Genomic DNA, 18,620 nt, shown 5'->3' on the forward strand with positions numbered 1-18,620 from the left:
CGTTTGACAGCTCCATCTGACAGCTCCATTTGACAGCTCCGTCTGACAGCTCCATCTGACAGCTACGTTCGACAGCTCAACCTGCCATCGCCATGACAACCACGATACCCGCCTTCCTCGTCCTTTTCATTACCTCTGCCCTTTCTCAACAATCCATAAGCTCTCACCCCTCGTGCCCCGGATTACAAATGGAATACAAATATCTAGACTTTGGGATTGTCGATATGGTAAAGGCAGGGACGCCAGACCGCCTAGGGGATTTTGACTTCTGCTTACCCGAAACCCGTCTGCTCCTTCGACATTCCATACTACCCGTCCTCTCTACTCACCAAACTTGGGAACTTTTTATCCGCTCACCCACCTACACGCCACTTGGCAAACTCATCCTCACCAAAGATGGCTCTTGGGATAGAGCCCACTGCTTCAATGGTTCCTATGTACTCTTTTCCGATGGTACCCCTGAACAAACTCTCAACTGGACACTTCTAGACAATGGTGGCGGTGAATCAGTCTATACTGACAAAAATCATCCCACAGACCATCTAATTCACGGCTTTTATTGTCAACGAGTGGATTCCGCTCCCCGCAAAACTACAGGGAGTTTGCCTCCGAAGGTACTGCTGCGTCTGGGATATCGGACTCGCCTCCGATTGGGACGGGAAAGCGTACCTCGAAGGCTGGCACCACTCAATTACACCTCCAGCAGAATGGGACACTACCGGACCCCAAAGGTGTGGAGGTCTCACCACGAATCTCACCTACCTACTCCGCCAAGACCCCCTTCATCCCGCGGGTACCGCACCTCGGCAAAGGGGGGAACTGTCAGTATCTGAAAACACCAACAATAATGACTTTTTGTCCACTTGGCATTCCAACACCTATGTGAAATTAATCTCTCAAATTGCAAAACAAACAACAACCAAGGAGTGCTGGATCTGTGCCAATGCTCCCGCACACCTTCACAGTGGCATACCATTTCTAGGAGTACCTCTCACCCTGCAACAACATCTCTCAGCTGACGTGCAGTCCTGGAACCTGACTGCTGTGAACTTGACCCACCAGTACATCTACCTAACTGGACCTACTACAGGCGACCTTTGCCGGAAGTTCAGCGGGAACGACAAAATTATCGGCGAGAGCAACTGTAAGTACACTATTGACATTACTTTAAATGGCAAAATTACCCTATGGCACCAAGGCGACCCCTCCATCCACCCCACCTTAATGTCTGCATGGAAACACGTTATGACCTTACCCAACTCCTGGAGTCCCTCCCCTGTCACCCAGTGCTTCTTCCGCACTTTTCTCACCGGCCGCATAGACTCATGCCTACAAGGGTTATTCTGGGTCTGTGGCCACCGCGGCTATGTATGGGCCAGCCCCCACTCCCGTGGTACATGTTATCTCGGCCTGATCTTGCCCGGAGTCCGGGTCACCCAGGATTTACCTCCCGGAAGAAGGCGCAATAGGAGGGCAAAGGACTTGTCACAACTCTCTGATGTAGCAGCCAATAGCGAAACTTATGGCCGGGCTCTCTTTCCTGCGTATGGAGCCGGTTCCAACCACGTTGACATCCTTAAATTAACGGACATCCTATTAAATTTCATGGAGGAATCCAATGCGGCTACTCAATCTATCCTGACGGAGTTGACAGAGGTCAGACAGACTGCGATACAGAACCGTCTTGCTTTGGACTACGTTCTTGCCTCGACCGGAGGCGTTTGTGCTCTCGTCGGAACCGAATGCTGCACACACGTGTCCGACCAAACCCTCAATATTACTGGACATCTTAACAACATTCATAAACTGACGGAAGGGCTTAAAGATATCCAACATGAAGGACTGTCAGATGCCCAGTTGTGGAGCTGGCTGCCTGGGTCGGGGTGGATAAAGCAACTCCTAGGAAACGGACTCCTAATCCTCATAACTGTAACCATTTGCGTTGCTGTCTCCTGCTGCGCAATCCACTGCTTCCCGATGTGCTGTCAGACGTGTGGCTCTTGCCTTCCGACACATCTCCCGCGATCAGCTACGGCCCACAGACTGCCGGCCCCAAGAACCCAAGCGACTCCCATGGAAATGGGACCCCTGAAGAACTTCCGGAATCTGGATCCTAGGTATGACATGTCAGACTTTTATTGATCATGCGGAGAGAAGGATTGCACGGTTTCCAACCTCCACAATCTTATCTCCGAAGGGGGGAACTGTCACCGGAAATCGCCCCCCCCTCATTTACACATGTACCGCATAAGCACACACACACCTACACGCATCTCCCCTCTCTGACCTGAGAGATGTCCCTCTAGAGCAGTGTTTCCCAACCTTGTGCCTCCAGATGTTTTTGGCCTACAACTCCCATCATCCCTGACCACTGGTCTTGCTAGCTAGGGATGATGGGAGTTGTAGGCCAAAAACATCTGGAGGCACAAGGTTGGGAAACACTGCTCTAGAGGGTCATCCCTTAAAAGCCTTCCGTAAATAAGGAAGCGCTAGACTGACAGCCGTCCGCCATAAGCGCTCCGCTTCGCCCCATTTTACTGAGAATAGACCGGGCGCCTGAACTCTAGGTCAACCAGCGGCCGCATCAACCAATCACCATTGCCGAACAGCGCCCCTGGTGGCGGCTACACTGGTACTGCAGCCGGCATTCACTGCGTCCCTGTTTGACACCTCACTGATACAACGTTTCCGAGTTCAGTCAACCATGACTGATCCAATCAAGACCTTGTTACATTGTTTCCTGAACTTGGAGCCGGTTTAAACTTCAAAGTCTTTCACCGTTTTATATTTACTAAAAATCAGCCGTACGTCGGATTTCCATCGGACCACTTTTATTCCACTACACGTAACAAGGACTATCAAAGGGGGGTGATTTGGGACTGAGTGGCCATAATCCCTTCACCGAGCAGTCACGTACTCTGCGACCTTTTCCCCCTGACAGGACAACCTTGATAGCCCTCGTGATGGGCCCAGACACAGGTCTATCGGGGATACAATAACTTGCATATCTCAGTGTATTCCGCACGGACTCTCACAAAGGACAGTAACCGGATTCCCCTCAGGGGGCAGGAAACTTCGCCCTTTTCCTTTGTTTTTCAGGGTGACTCATGATGGGAGGGGAGAGGAAGCTCTGGCCAGGTGTCAGGACACTCGGATTACCTGCGAAGCCCCTCCTCAACTCCTCCTAATTCTAATGTAATCATGATGTAAATATGATGTAATTCTGGGGGTGTAGTTTGGGGGATTAGCAACTAATAAAAGTTAGGGTCATCCTTTGTTCGGGGCTTCCATCTTGTTTCACCTCGTGGACGGTGGGAGCCCTGTCGCGACAGTCTTTTTTCCTAAATAAAGACCAAGCCTCCTGGCTGCTGTTTTGCTCTGACTTGCCCTGGTCGGTGTCTTGTTTGTCCAAGAGAGCCCTCGGATTTTTCCCGTAACAGTTGCAACTGGGACAGATGAAGGCATCCTGTTGTGCTGCTACAGATTCACCATGGCATTTCTCTCTGCACCCCTCTAGGCCTTGCAGATTTATATTGCCACCTCCTAAGCCCCTCTGGTACCAGTGTCCAGCACGCCGATGGAGAAACAAGCTGCAGTCTAGTGCTGGAGGCAGAGGGACTCAGGAGCGGTATCAGTTTCACCCCTGATAAACCCCTGAGTGAAACCACCATCGGGATCTGCCTCTCATACTGGCAGAGGGAGAAACAAGTTGTATACATTTTGTTCCTCCTTCACTTCCTTAACCTGCTTGGCTGAAGAGCGTGCCACTGACCTCGCTTCAGCCAAGCAGTTTTACGGAGCCCCCAACCCGCCACTGGTTGCCATCCTAGAATCATAGAATCATAGAGTTGGAAGAGACCACAAGGGCCATCAAGTCCAACCCCCTGCCAAGCAGGAAACACCATCAGAGCACTCCTGACATATGGTTGTCAAGCCTCTGCTTAAAGACCTCCAAAGAAGGAGACTCCACCACACTCCTTGGCAGCAAATTCCACTGTCGAACAGCTCTTACTGTCAGGAAGTTCTTCCTAATGTTTAGGTGGAATCTTCTTTCTTGTAGTTTGGATCCATTGCTCCGTGTCCGCTTCTCTGGAGCAGCAGAAAACAACCTTTCTCCCTCCTCTATGTGACATCCTTTTATATATTTGAACATGGCTATCATATCACCCCTTAACCTCCTCTTCTCCAGGCTAAACATGCCCAGCTCCCTTAGCCGTTCCTCATAAGGCATCGTTTCCAGGCCTTTGACCATTTTGGTTGCCCTCCTCTGGACACGTTCCAGTTTGTCCGTGTCCTTCTTGAACTGTGGTGCCCAGAACTGGACACAGTACTCCAGGTGAGGTCTGACCAGAGCAGAATACAGTGGCACTATTACTTCCCTTGATCTAGATGCTATACTCCTATTGATGCAGCCCAGAATTGCATTGGCTTTTTTAGCTGCCGCGTCACACTGTTGGCTCATGTCAAGTTTGTGGTCAACCAAGACTCCTGCCCCCCAGCTGAGCCTCGCCAGTCCCCCTCACCTGTCAAGGCAGTGGCATAGGCTGTTTTGGTTGCCACCACTGCCTTGGCACAGGCGGGGGGAGGCATGAGTGGGCTACCTCTTCCTCCCAGGAGGGAGAGGCAGCCCACTTGCCCCCCCCCCGCCATGTCAAGGCAGTGGGTGAGTTAGACATGCGAACGCAGCATTCAAGTGCCTGCCTCATATGCCACTGCTTTGACACTGGCTCCTTTCCAACATCGTAATATACCTCCATATTAGGGTGTTTAGCTGGTGGTATATTACAATGTTCAAAAGCAGTTATGGCCCAGCCCTACACTCCTCCCAGCGGTCATTCTTCCTCTGGTCACTGCTATAGATACACAACTTGACCATCTGTCTCCAAGCACTGCGGTCATCTGCAAGGGATTCCCACAAGGTGGGGTTGATGTTGTCAGCATTCATGTTATGTTTGCAGACATTTTTGTAACACAGAGTTGGTCTGCCAATGGGCCTGGTGCCTGAAGCCAGCTTTCCCTGGGGAGCATGTCCTTGGGGGTCCTGCCAGCTGTGCCAATACCCACATAACTGATCACATGACATGGCACACACACACCATTTCCATCAACTTGGGGGGCAGCCCCCTTAAACTTTTTATTGGGGGGAGCGAAGGGACCTCGGCCCCTAGGCTCCTATGGGTCCTGCCATCTTCCATTCTGTGGACATGACCAAGTCAGTGTAGATGTTGCTGAGATGGGGGAGTGAACAGGCTGGAAATGTGGATTTGGGAGAGCACATCTTTGTTTGAAAAACTGTCCTGCCATGAGATACCCAAAATCTTCCTGACACAGTGCATGCACAAGGCATTGAGGTGTTACTCCTGATGATTGTAAGTTGCCCATGACTCACTTCTATCACATTTTCCCGTACCCTTTTGGAGAGATGGGCTATTGCTGTAGCTGCCTTGCCAATACACTGGTCTAGCTCAGCACTGATGAAGAGGCTGCTAATGGAGAGGAACCCAGTTCAACAAAATTATCTACCACCTCAGATGTGGAGTGCTGGTGCTGTCTTGACCTAAGTTACTGTAAGGCTGATGGTGAGACCAAATTCCCTGCAGGCTTGGGCAAAACAGTTGATGGGTCTCTGTAGAGCTGCCTCTGTGTGTGCTGTCAAGGCTGCGTCATCTGTAAACAATATCTCTCAGATAAGAACCTGCCACACTTTAGTCTTGGCATGGAACTGTGCTAGGTTGAACAGAACCCAGTTGTTCCTTGAATGGTGTACACACCATTTTCAGTCAAGCTGAAGGCATAGGACATCAACAGCGACAATAATATGGCAAAAAGAGTTGGGGTGAGAACACAGCCCTGTTTCATAGCATTTTTTATAGGGAGGGCATCTGAGGATGAGCTGTCATATTGGACAGTGCCACGCATGCTCTTGTGGAAGGACACAATCCTCTTGTGAAGCTTAGGTGGGCAACCTATCTTGTTGAGCAGTGTGACGAGTCCTTTTCAGCTGATGAGATCAAAGGCCTTCATCAGATCTATGAAGGCAATGTATGAAAGGGTGTCTCTGCTCTTGGCATTTCTCCTGCAGCTGACACAGCGAGAAGATCAGGTCAACTGTTGCCCTTTGAGCTCTAAAACCATATTGTGACACAGGATAGATCCTGCCAGCAAGTGACTGATTTGTTGAGAACTACATGGGTTGTACAGCCATGATGGTCACCTTTGTTCTTGCAGAGGGTCATGATGCTTTAGTAGGGCATGTCTTGTGCCATGGGACCTTATTCCCAACACTGTGGCGGTGTGTGATGAGGGAGGATTTAAAAGTAGCTTTCTGTTGGGATTCTGTCCTGTCCTGGGACTTTACTGCATGCCTGAGATTTGATGGCATTCTTCAGCTCCCCGAGAGTGGGGGAGCACCTTGCTCTTCCAAGACAGGATACTGTCGACTGCTGTGTCAGAGACCATGTTTCTCTGCAAGGACAGTTATTGGTAGTGCTCTGCCCATTGCTTCATCTGCTTGCTGCAGTCTATGATGATCTCTCCAGACATGGTTTTCAGCAGTGCAGTTTTTTTGGACAATTGGTCCAAAGGCTTTTTTCACTGTACATTTTGCAAGTGTTGCCGGTGTTAGCAGCAAGTTGAATGCTCAGACACAGCTTTAGCCAGTAGTCAGCACATTGTCTGGCAATCTGCTGGGCATCACTCCTTCCCTTTCTCACTGTAGCAAGTATCTTTTCATAGTGCACAAACTTGGAGTTCACAAAAGCCTAACACCTTTGTAGCAATAGCAGGCTCCATGTCCTTTATACAGTACTGGCCTTTTGGAGCTATGGAGGTAAGGCTCCGCTTGTGCTGAGGCCACAGCTTGCCAAGGAGCCTTGCACCCACGCTCCATGAACTTGTGGCCTCTTGGCAAGTAGACAGGGTTTCCCCCCCTGACCTTTAGTCCTTACATATGATCTGTTTACCAGACAGAACGCTTGGCTAAAGCATAACAAGGAACACAGACACAATCCACTTTCACAACGCCTATGGGAAACACCTGCTAATGCTCAGAATGTGTTTAGATGGAATATATTAAAGTTCAGAGTGGTTTCACTACCTCTTTTTCCAACTGTATTTTATCCAATAAAAAGAGGCTCCACAAGGCTGGCTTTTCAGCTTGCTCCTGCACAGCTCACTTGCATCCAACCTTTTGTCGCCTTCGTTATTCCTACACCAAGTCCACAGGTAAGGATAGCATCAAAGCAAGCCAATTAGTGTATATCAAAGCAAGTAAATATAAACACATATGAGCTCATTGCTACAACAACTACCAGTTAACGTTGGAATTATATTGACTACCAAGATGGCATTAGAAAAGCTTCTGGAACAGTTCACTTTTGGTTCAACACACTTGTGATCCTCTAAGACCTTATGGAAGAACTATTGAGCAAGCCTGCAGTACATCACAATGCAGACATTGCAGGAATTAATACAGACCATTCCAGCCATACTAATCCTGACTCAGACTGGCAGTAAATCTCCACGCTCTAAAGCAAACAAAACAAAAACCGTTATTTGATATTACTAAAGAATTTTAGACAAGCAATCCGATGGCTTGCAACCTGTGTGGAGGAGGAAGGACATCCATCCCCCAGAAGCTCAGCCATCAAATTATACGGTATATACTGTTTTAAATGTTTCATGCAAATGGGGCCGTATTATTTTGTGGAAACTGAAAATTTGTTAAGGGGGAATAATTGAGGGTGTCAAAATACGGACATTATCAGGTTTTGATTTTCATCTTTATTATCTACAGAACAGTGACATTTGAACTGCGTGCTGGAACATGTCAGTGGATAGAGAGAGAGGGATAGGAAGGAAGGAAGGAAGAAAGGAAGGAAGGAAGATAAAGTTCCTAAAGGTAAGAGTTGTTAAACCATGGAACAGATTGCCTTGGTAGGTGGTGGGCTCTACTTTACTGGAGGTATTTAAGCAAAGGCATCAGAATGGCCAGCTCTCAGGGATGCTGTAGTTGCATCCTGCACTGCAAAGCCTACATTGAGCAGGGAGGTTTGTCTTGAGGACCTCCATGCTGTAGAACAGCAACAATTGACAAAAGATAGACATAATACAGTGGTACCTTGGTTTTCAAATGCCTTGCTAGTCAAACGCTTTGGTTCCCAAATGCCGAACCCGGAATTGTTCTGGTTTTCGAATGTTTTTCGGAAGCCGAGCATCCGGTGTGGCTGTTGGCTATTGTTTCCAGGGCGCCTGCACCAATCCGAAGCTGCGCATCGGTATTCAAACATTTCAGAAGTCAAAAGGACTTCCGGAACAGATTAAGTTTGGCACTTTTGTTTTTGCTATTTATTTTGCGTTTTTGTTTTTGAGGCTTTTTCCGTTAATTTGTGTTTTGTGTAGAACCCAGTTCAGCTACTGATTGATTGATTGACTGCGGAAATGGATAAAAGCCCCACATCCAAACAATGAATATCACCAGTGTAGGTAAGAAAAAAAACCCTAATTTTAAGTTTTATCATCTACAATACTGTCTTATTTAATTTATAGTATATTACATTGATTATTGCTTTCATTTTATGGATCAATGGTCTCGTTAGATAGTAAAATTCATGTTAAATTGCTGTTTTAGGGGTTGTTTTTAAAAGTCTGGAACGGATTAATCCATTTTGCATTACTTTCTATGGGAAAGTGTGCCTTGGTTTTGGAACGCTTTGGTTTTGGAATGGATTTCTGGAATGGATTAAGTCTGAGAATCAAGGTAGAAACAGGAAGAAACACTATGGATGGAATAATTGCCACACACAGAAAGGAGAGTTTGAATGCTTCATCTGTAGGTGCAGAAATAATTAAACATGTCATTATGCATGGAAGTCATTAAAACTGCAGCTGCCATACAAAGGATTGGTATTTGGACTGGAGCGTAATTGAAATTTATAAGAGTTCGGAACACAGAAACGTCATCAAACCATTAATTCTAGTATGTGGGGGGCCACCTAATTGTATAATTTGGCATCTCAATGATTAGTATTATTAATTGTATAATAATTTGGCATTATAATGAGGCTATTACTGGATTGTTGTAATTGAAAACTAATAAAAATTATTTTCAAAGTTTTAGTAAAATTCTACCTCTCCAAGGCAGCTAACAATATACAATGCATCATGTACACTATAACAAAATGCAGTGGTACCTTGGGTTAAGTACTTAATTCGTTCCAGAGGTCCTTTCTTAACCTTAACTGTTCTTAACATGGGGCCTCCTGCTGCTGCTGCACAATTTCTGTTCTCACCCTGAAGCAAAGTTCTTAACCTGAGGTACTATTTCTGGGTTAGTGGAGTATGTAACCTGAAGCGTATGTAACCTGAAGCATATGTAACCCGAGGTACCACTGTAAGCCAGTTAAAAGGCAAAGTGGGAGATAAAACACCATACTAGATTAACCAAATCAATTTTTAAATGCTCACTGCAGTCCTAGACACATTTTCATGGGAGTAAGGTCCACTGAAACCAATGTGACTTACTTTTGAGTAGATATGCATGATTCTAATAGCCAATGAAAAATAATTAAATAGAAGGATGACTCAACCTCCTCCTTTTCCTCTGTGTGTGATAAAACTTGGAATTTTGACTGAAGGGCAATTAATATTTTGTTTTGCGTAGGGTGAATTAAAAATAAAATAAAGCCCCAGGATGCTATTGTGAACAGCATGTTGTGTTAGGACCAGAGAGACCCAAGTTCAAATTCTGATGGAGCCTTCATGAAACTCAGTGACAGCTATCTCTCCGCCTAGCCTACCTCATAGGGTAGTTTGGGCGATAAATGGGGTATGGAGGGGAGTCAGAACAAGGTGTGATGTCCGAAGCTCCTGGGCCTAAGAGTGGGTTAACAAATGTAATCAGTGTATTCAAGAAACAATACAGGAATTGATAATCGTATGGGGGGGGGGGGAGCTGAGGGTGCGAAGCAGAAGAAACGAAGCCTAATTGCTCGCAAGTTTCGGCGCCGGAAGAGACGCGACTTCGCCAGTCGCGCGAAGCACAAAAACTCAACAGGTAGCAGACATCCCAGTGCGGAGCTGCGGGGGCCAGGAGGGAAGCTGCCCCTGTTGAATGTTGGGGCGCCGAGGAGAGGAGCTGCAGCCCGCCCTCCTTCGCGGCGAGTGGCAGCGGGGCAGCTGGCCTCCTCAACTCAAGAAACGCGCTCTGCTGGCGACGGGGAAGCGGGCAGCTCCGGCCCGGCTGCGCGGCGGGCGCGGCGCAGAGCGAAAGTGAAAGCGGCGGCGGCGGCGCGCTGGGCTGGGCTGGGCTGGGCTTTGCGCGCCGCGCTTCGCCCTCCTCGCCATCCCGGGCGGGCAGAGCCCCCCGCCTCTCGCCGCGCGATGCACCGGGCAAGGCAGGACGAGGTGGAGGTAGGCAGGCGTCGCCCTGCGCGGCCCCCCAAGGAGGGAGGGAGGGAGGGAGAAGAAACACCCCCGCCGGCTCCGAGGGCAGAGCCAAGGGCCCTCGCCGCCCGCCCTTAGCAGCCCACAAGGCAGGCATGAAGAAGCAACCATCCTCTGGTCGTGTGCAGAGACGCGCTGCCTTCCAGGCTGGAGGCTCCATTTAGCTGCAGGGGCAGAGGACGACGGACTCGGAGAAGCAGCCCAGAACTAGCCCCTTTCTTAATCTGTCGTGCTGGCAAGTTCTATACACTGTAATCTAATACGTAGTTTAAGGGGCCAGACTTCTCGTGACGGGACTGCATCTGTTCTCCATTTTTGTGCTACCACCATGAATGAGTAAATGTGCCAGTGCTTCCTTACATTTCCAACATAGGTCACTTTTATCATGTGCCATTAAGTATTGGAATTGTTTGGAATAAAAACATTTTTGGGAGAATATTCATTTTTATTACTGAGATTCTCCCCATTAATAATAATTGCATTCTGCCCCATATATCTAGATCTGTGGCTGGTGGCTAATATATATGTTTAAAAAATGAGAGAGAGAGAGAGAGAACATCAAGTAATACTGAGGAAAATCCTAGTTGTGATCCAGAATCACCATTCAAATAGCGTGCTAGAGAAGACTTGTTTAATTTGACACCGAGCAAACCTCCCAAAAAGGTAGTTTGTGGACAATATGTGGCTAGCTGTCTGAGCCCCAGTTTTACATGGGCTGGAGATGAAAACATCTCTCAGCCTATGTGTTTGATCTGTGGTGGGAAGCTTTCAGATTCCAATGTTGCCCCAAACAAGATGAAAAGACATCAGTTGTCAAGACATGGAAATCTGGCAAACAATAATGTTCAATATTTTGAACTGCTTTTGGAACAGCAGAAATGCCAACGTTCATGTTTCTAAAAATGGTTAAAAGTATCAGTTAAGATGCAAATTATATCTTGCGAGATGGCGGAATTGAAGGCTCAGCAAACAAAATCACACATAATAGTTTCCACTCTTGCTTCCACTTCTGCTTCTGGGCTTCTTTGTGCCACAGACTCTCCCTGCTCACTAAACCCTGTTGCCCCTTCAGTTTTGGATACCTCCTCCTCCCAGTCTTCTCCCTCTGACCACTCATTATTTTCCCACCACTACTCCCCAGGCTCTCAGCTGATGCCTCCCACAATTCCTCTGTGTCCAGCCAGTCCATGACATCAAGTAAAAGAAGAGCAAGGTGCTACATATCAAAAGTTTAGTATTTGAGGCCTTGACTAAATACAGCCTCCAAAGCAGAAATTTGCTTGTGCTCCAGGTTATAGTTACCGGTATATGTAATTCCTTGGAGGTTGGGGGAATAGTTGTGTTACTGTCACCACAAAAATAGCAAAGGTTGTTGTGGCACCTTAAAGACTAGCAAATATATTGTGATGTAAGTGTTCATGGGACAGAGCTCACTTTATTAAAAGTGTTGTCTTAATCAGAATCTAGAACAGTACAAAACTTTAAGAAATACAGGTCTAAATCACAAATTACAGCTACTTCCCTTCTCCATCTTGTCAGTACTCAGTTGAAAAGTTTACACCCATCTCCATGGTGCTGCCTCTGCTTGTCATTATTGATTGTCAATAGTTAGCATAAGCCATAATTAAAACTCATTTCAAAAGATGATTTCTGGTGTGAAAGCTGAGTCACAAACTTTATGTGCCAGTTCAGACAGCATGCCTAACCATAGTTAAACTTCATTAATCCAGGTGCTCTTGGAGGAAACTGATTTTCTAGATCCATTTCAGTCTGGGTTTAGGCCCAGTTTTCACACAGAAACTGCTTTGGTCGCCCTGTTGAGAGAGAGACAGGGAAAATGTGTCCCTGTTAATTCTCCTCTACCTCTCAGTGGCTTTTGATACCATTGACCATGGTATCCTTCTGGAGTGGCTGTCTGAGTTAGGGGTGGGTGGCACGGCTTTGTGGTGGTTCAGGTCCTACTTAGATGGTGATTCCCTGAGGGTGTTGCTTGGGGAATGCTTTTCAGCTCTGCAGAACCTTCAAGGTGGGGTTCTGCAGGGCTCAGTCCTATCCCCCATGTTGTTTAACATCTACATGAAACTGCTGGGTGGGGTTATCCAGAGGTTTGGAGTATGTTGTCAGCAGTATGCGGATGACACTCACCTCTACTTTTCCTTTACATCCGCAGGGGAGGCAGTGGAAGTGCTGGACCAGTAACTTGCCTCGGTAATGAACTGGATGAGAGCCAACAAACTGAAGCTCAATCCAGATCAGACTGTGGCACTGTTAGTGGGTGGCTGGGAGGTTGCCTGCTCTTGATGGGGTTACACTTGCTGGATCCAAGAATTGAAAGGGACTGAGGCATACAGCATAACACCACCTTCCAACCTTAAGCTGTCTAAGCCAGAGGTCGGCAACCTAAGGCTCATGGGCCGTTTCTGGCCCATGAGCTTCCTGGAACCGGCTCATGGCCATTCCGTGGATCGGCATGGGGATTCTGTGCTCCCCCCGCGGCACCATTTTTTTTCTTGCCGTGGGGACTGACTTCCCGGTCGGTAGAGTGCTGGAAATAGTGTGCGCATGGGTTCTCCTCTGTCCTGGAAGTGCGCTGGAAATAGCTTGAGCGCACGCATGGGTGTGCATGCTCCGGCCCACTAAGAGGTCTGCCAGTGAGTGGACTGACCTGGCCTCAAAAAACGTTGCTGACCCATGGTCTAAGCTAAGGTTACCAATTTTTTTTCAGTGAATCTGGGGACACTTTTCAACTTCCTACTAAATAGATGGATTTTGTCAGGGGACTGATTTGTAAATCGGCAAATGGGGACATCTAATAACCTTAGCCTAAGCCAATGTGTGAACACCTTTGCATAAAGACATCCTTGCCCTGTCAGTGTCCCCTGGTCTGTACACATGCAGAAATGAAAGGACGTTGTGCTGATGTGAACAACACAAGGAAGAAAGAGCTCTGAAATGCATAAAACATAACCCCAGCAACTTCACCGCTGTCTAAGGCAGTGCGAGTACACCCTGAGTCAGACCGTGAGTCAGTCACTGACTGGCAGCAGCTCTCCAGGGTCTCAGGCCCTGGTGATGCTGAAGATGGACCTAGAGACCCCGTGCCTTCAGCTCATGTGCTCTGCCACAGAGCTACAGCCCTCCAAGCAGCTTGGTTATAGCCTGGAGGAAGTAATGCATCCCTCCCCTGCTCAGATTATTGTTGTATTGAGGACAGGACTGCGTGTTTCCCAAGCACAGACTAGGCACTTAGTGGTAAAATAAGAGAGAAGGCATTCAACCCCTTCCCACACCTATCATTTCTCCCTTCTTCCCAGGCACCTGCCTACCCCCCTCCAAATAGTGATTATTTTTGTCTTTGAATAAGGAGATCCTGCTAAGGGAACAATATCTAGGGTGGTGGGAGAGAAGTTGTGAGCAGGGGAGGATTAGCCATCCCCCTCCTTGCTGAGTCTGCTCTGTGAGTGCTCCTCTGTTAATATTATAAGGTTAGGAATCACATCTTTGCCTCATAACAAGTAGGCCTGCCCTCATAAATTTAAAATTGCAATGTATTTGCAACACAAACACATGATTTCAGGGACAGGAGAGAAATGGCAAAACCTCTGCTTTCACTATGTTATAAGAAAAAGCGGCTCTTTTTCCCTTATGGGGTACCCAAGAGCCCATATAGAGTCCTTAAGTGGGTGCCTTATCAGTAGGAGAAAATAACAGAGGCCAACCAGAGTATATTGAGAAGCAAAGCCTGATCTTTTATTAAACTGTTGGAACAGGCTCCCCCACTCACCCCACACAGGAGGGAGAAGGAACCCAGAACAATGGTGTGTAAGTCCTTATATAGACTTTCGAAATTGCCCACTCTGTAGCTCAAGACCACCCCCAAAAACATCATACATACATCACAGAAGGAAGCAGTCTCCTGCAGAAATACATCACAGGAGGCGGTCTACAGCAGAAATCCTGTCTGCCAGGATACCTGACAATGGTCACTGATTGCTTTAACTGGGCAGCCTGGCCATTCTTTTGTGATGGTAAATACTTTTTAATTCCTGTATCCAGGTCACAGGCTCACCCTATTCATACACAAATCCACCCTTAAGACAGGTAAGCAAAAGACAATGGAGAGGCTTTCTCATTTCTTCCTCCTTGCAGAGAAATATTTGAGGTCAATTTGGGAGAGTCAAAATGACTTCAGGACTGCTCTCCTGTACTATTTCAGACACATGGTTTATATACTTATGTATGTGTTTGCCTTGTACATTTATGAATTTTTATTTTATATTTGGGACCTTAGAATTCTTATAACAACTACCAGCATTGCCAACCAGTTTTTGAGCAACAGTGCTGGGAAAACAGTCACCAATGACAACTTTTCAGTCGCTTTAGCTTTTTATTGCTGTGCAGCTGACTGAGGGGTGCTGATCATATAACTTTGAAAGCTCATGTGTTAGCAACAACAAATTATGAATGTTTGGAATGCAAAACTACTGTTTGACCATGTTTATTAGCTGTATGGAGTTGTTAACAGAGAAATCTGAAGGCTCCCTTGGACAAAAAACAAGGACACCAGCCAGGAATACCAGAGCAAACAGCAGCCAGTAGGCTTGGTCTTTATTGAAGACTGTTGCCACAGGACTCCCACCTGTCACCAGGTGAAACAAGATGGAAGCCCCAAACAAAAGAGAACCCAAACTTTTATTAGCTGCTAATCCCCATGTTACACCCCCAAACTACATCACTAATACATCATGGTTACATCATGAAAGGGGAGGTCTGGTGGCAGTAATCTGAGCATCCTGGACCCTGCCCCATTCCTCCCCTTGCCCTCCACCACACACCCATCAAGTGAAGCAAAAGAGATATTTACATTTCCCTGTTTCCCAGCCAAGTTAATCACACCCTTGTGTCTTCATCTGGGTTTGTTATTTCTGGAATGGCTACCTGTCTGGCACTCGGGTATCAGGATGCCAGGAATTATCCCTCAGGCAGAGGCAGTGGCGGAGCTTCCGAGGGTGGGGTGCGCCACCTGCGGCGGTGGGGTGCCCAGAGTAGGCGGGGGGGGGAGGGGAGCCACAATGGAACCCTGGGGATTGCGCTGCCAGGGGCGGTGTGCTCTCCCCGCACTCTTCTTCCTCTGCCAGTGGGCAGAGGGGCTGCTGAGTAGCTGAGCTCACATGTCTATATGAATTTCTGAAGTTTTCCCAGTGAGCCAGTACATAGATACATTGATCAGTGAATTGTTACATTTGGTATTGTGCAGCAGAGGCCCTTTGAATAGATAGGAAGAAACTGTGATGAAGTGTTTTGTGGGGACAAATCACAAAAGTCACAAAAGTGATTATGCTGATTTTGGCAGTGGGCTGCATGTGCATGATATCTGCTGGAGCCCCCCCCCCATAAATTCCTGCCACAGAGTGTTCAGCTGTTCAGATACCTGCAAGCAGAAAAGGTCGGCTCACTGGCTTCTTTCACACACAATGCTAAATGGCAGCCATGGAGAATCCATTATTTGGAAGCAAGGCTGTTATAGAAAAAGGGGGTTTGGCTTTTACAGTCCGGCTTTCCCTTTAAGGGACCAAGTATCCCTAAGTTCATTATCAGTCGAGAAGATAGTATGAAGAGAGGAACCAATTGAAAGCAAGGATGTTTAAGTGCAGTGAATGTATCTGCAGAAAAGGAATAGAGCCTCAGCATGACATCCCTCCGTACGCAATGCAGTCTGGTCTGCCACATGTTCTGTTTCTAAGAGCTTCAGCAAACTGTGAGCAATTTTCCTCTGCTGTTGCATGAGGGTGGTGTCATGGAGACTCTTGAGGTCATGTTTATCTTGTGCAAACTGAAGGCATGGGGGCAAAGGTAGGAGGAGTATCCCTTGTGCAATGCTGACGCAATCTCAAACAAAGTTGCCCTCGCTTGCCAGCAGGGCTGCCTGCCTAGTGATAAGGTTCGCCTGGTGCCTTCATTACATACCTTCAGGTGCCAGGCGAAAATATTTATCTTTAACCAGGCATTCATCTTATTAACATTCTAGGGCCTTTTAAATGTGTTTGTGGGAGCAGGGTTGTTGGCTTGTTTTTGTTTTGTTATTTATTTTGTATTGTCATTTTGTATTTTTATTTGTGAACCGCCCTGTGATATTCAGATGAAGGGTGGCAAGCCGTCTGTTAGGGTGTGTGTGTGTGAGTGTATCTGTCTACTATCAGGTTTCCAGTACAGCAGTGGAGCCCCAAGGGGGGCAGGGCGTAGAGGGCACCTGCCTGCGTGCCACAGTTCAGGGTAGGAGAGGGGCAGGGAAGCTGCTGCCCACTCCCTCCCTGCTCTCTGCCACTGGGTCAGGCCTGACTCGGCAATGGAGGCAGAGCTGCTGGGGACGGGCGCGCCTTGCTGGGGCGTGACCCGGTAGTGGAGCTACTGCAGCCGGGCGCAAGGTGCCTCGCAGCCAAGGAGGGTGGGTAACAGCATTGCTGCTGCTGTCCATCGCTGGGTCAGACCTGGTATCAATGTCAAGCTCACTGGTCGGTAGTTACCTGGGTCTTCTCCCCAACCCCCTTTTGAAGATGGGGACAACATTTGCCCTCCTCTAGTCTGCAGGAACCTCACCTGTTCTCCAAAAATTCTCAAATCATAGACAAAGGCTCTGAGATTACATCCGCAAGCTCCTTTAGTACCCTTGGATGCAGCTCACCAGGCCCTGGAGATTCAAATTCATTTAAAGTACCGTATTTTTCGCTCTATAAGATGCACTTTTCCCCTCCTAAAAAGTAAGGTACGTCTTATGGAGTGAATGCAGGCTGCGCAGCTATCGCTGAAGCCAGGATCAGTGCGCACCGATCCCTCTTGCTCTCCTGGCTTCAGGGATACCCACGCAAAGCCTCTTCAGGGCAATGGGAGGAACACTCCCCCTCCCCTGAAGAGGTTTGGCACGGCTATCCCTGAAGCTGTGGAGAGGCGCTGTGCAGCTCTTCCCTCTCTGCGCAGAGCCCCTTCAGCGAAGCGGGAGGAGAAACGGAGCCCCTGCGCAGAGAGGGAGAGAATATTGTTCTCCTCCTCTAAAACTAGGTGCGTCTTATGGTTGGGTGCGTCTTATAGAGCGAAAAATACGGTAGCTAGGTGTTCACTTACTACCTCTTTTCCTATCTTGGGCCATAGCCCTCCCCTTACATTATTTATTCTGTTAACACCAGGTTTGGCATCACTTTCCTTTTGGGTGAAGGCAGAGGCAAAGTAGGTGTCGAATAGTTAGTTCTGCCTTCGCTTTGTCACTTAATAGCATTACTCCGTCTTCGTTACTCCATGTAGAGGACCTTCCACTTGCTTGTTCTTCCTCTGCTTCGGACATAGCTAAAGAAACCTTTATTATTTTTTAACCTCTCTTTCAAGCCTGAGTTCATCAGAGCTTTAGCCAGCCTGACTTTCACCCTGCAACTGTTGATTACTCATGTATACTTCTCCTTTGTGATTTCCCCTTTCTTCCATTTCCTATACATGGCCTTCTTAACTCTCAGCTCATCTGTCAGCCCCTTATGCAGCTACATCAATTTCCTTAGATGCCTCTCAATTTGCTTTTGGGCCTTCATTATTTCTCCACTAAAGATGTGGGAGTGGGGTTTGCAACTGCCACAGCCTGGGATGAAAGTGTTAAATGACGCACACACACAACTGTTTGTTTGTTTCAAACCTGATGTGATTGTTAAAGTTGGGTTTTGTGTCACGTCTAGCTTAGCCCCAATGAAAGGAGCGGACTTTAGAAACAACCCTGGCTAAGCTATGCAAGCTTTTTCTTTTTCTCCCTTGACCAACTGACTAACTGATCTTACACTTCCGGTGCAGCTGGAGAAAAGTGTTCGTCGACTGCGAGAGAAATTTTATGGGAAGGTGAGCATCAAAACGGCTACGGTGCTGATGAGGCAGTTCTGCAACAATCATGAGCTCGCTTGTAGTCGCATCATTCTCTGCAAAAATGAGCTGGAAGGTGAGTCAGCCATTCGTGCTGGTCAGAACCACTGCATTGTATGGGAGAAGGGGGAGGCATCTCCATATTGCAGCTGGGGAGTCTGAGAGTGCTTAGAACCATAGAACCATAGAGTTGGAAGGGAACCCAAGGGTCATCTAGTCCAGTCCTCTGCAATGCAGGAATTTCAACTAAGGCATCCATAACACATGACCAAACTGTGGGAAAT

At 47.6% G+C, this 18,620-nt stretch overlaps 1 protein-coding gene across 4 annotated transcripts in view; it reads left to right on the forward strand.

Annotated features, from left to right (window-relative positions):
* Positions 1–18,620, forward strand: part of SHFL (shiftless antiviral inhibitor of ribosomal frameshifting) — a 41,952-nt gene that overhangs the window by 9,337 nt on the left and 13,995 nt on the right. The window contains exons 2-4 of one of the 4 annotated variants that reach the window (XM_083719694.1): positions 7,796–7,900; positions 8,401–8,484; positions 18,271–18,412. In XM_083719694.1, coding sequence (XP_083575820.1) covers positions 18,343–18,412 — 70 coding nt within the window. In that variant the 5' untranslated portion in view covers positions 7,796–7,900; positions 8,401–8,484; positions 18,271–18,342. Of the gene's footprint in view, positions 1–5,628; positions 7,901–8,400; positions 8,485–10,255; positions 10,411–18,270; positions 18,413–18,620 lie in introns of those variants that run through there. The other 3 variants (XM_083719695.1, XM_083719692.1, XM_083719693.1) reach the window with 3 other exon arrangements.

The sequence above is a fragment of the Podarcis gaigeae genome, assembly GCF_964106915.1.
Source record: "Podarcis gaigeae genome assembly, chromosome: 17".
Taxonomy (NCBI): Eukaryota; Metazoa; Chordata; class Lepidosauria; order Squamata; family Lacertidae; genus Podarcis; species Podarcis gaigeae.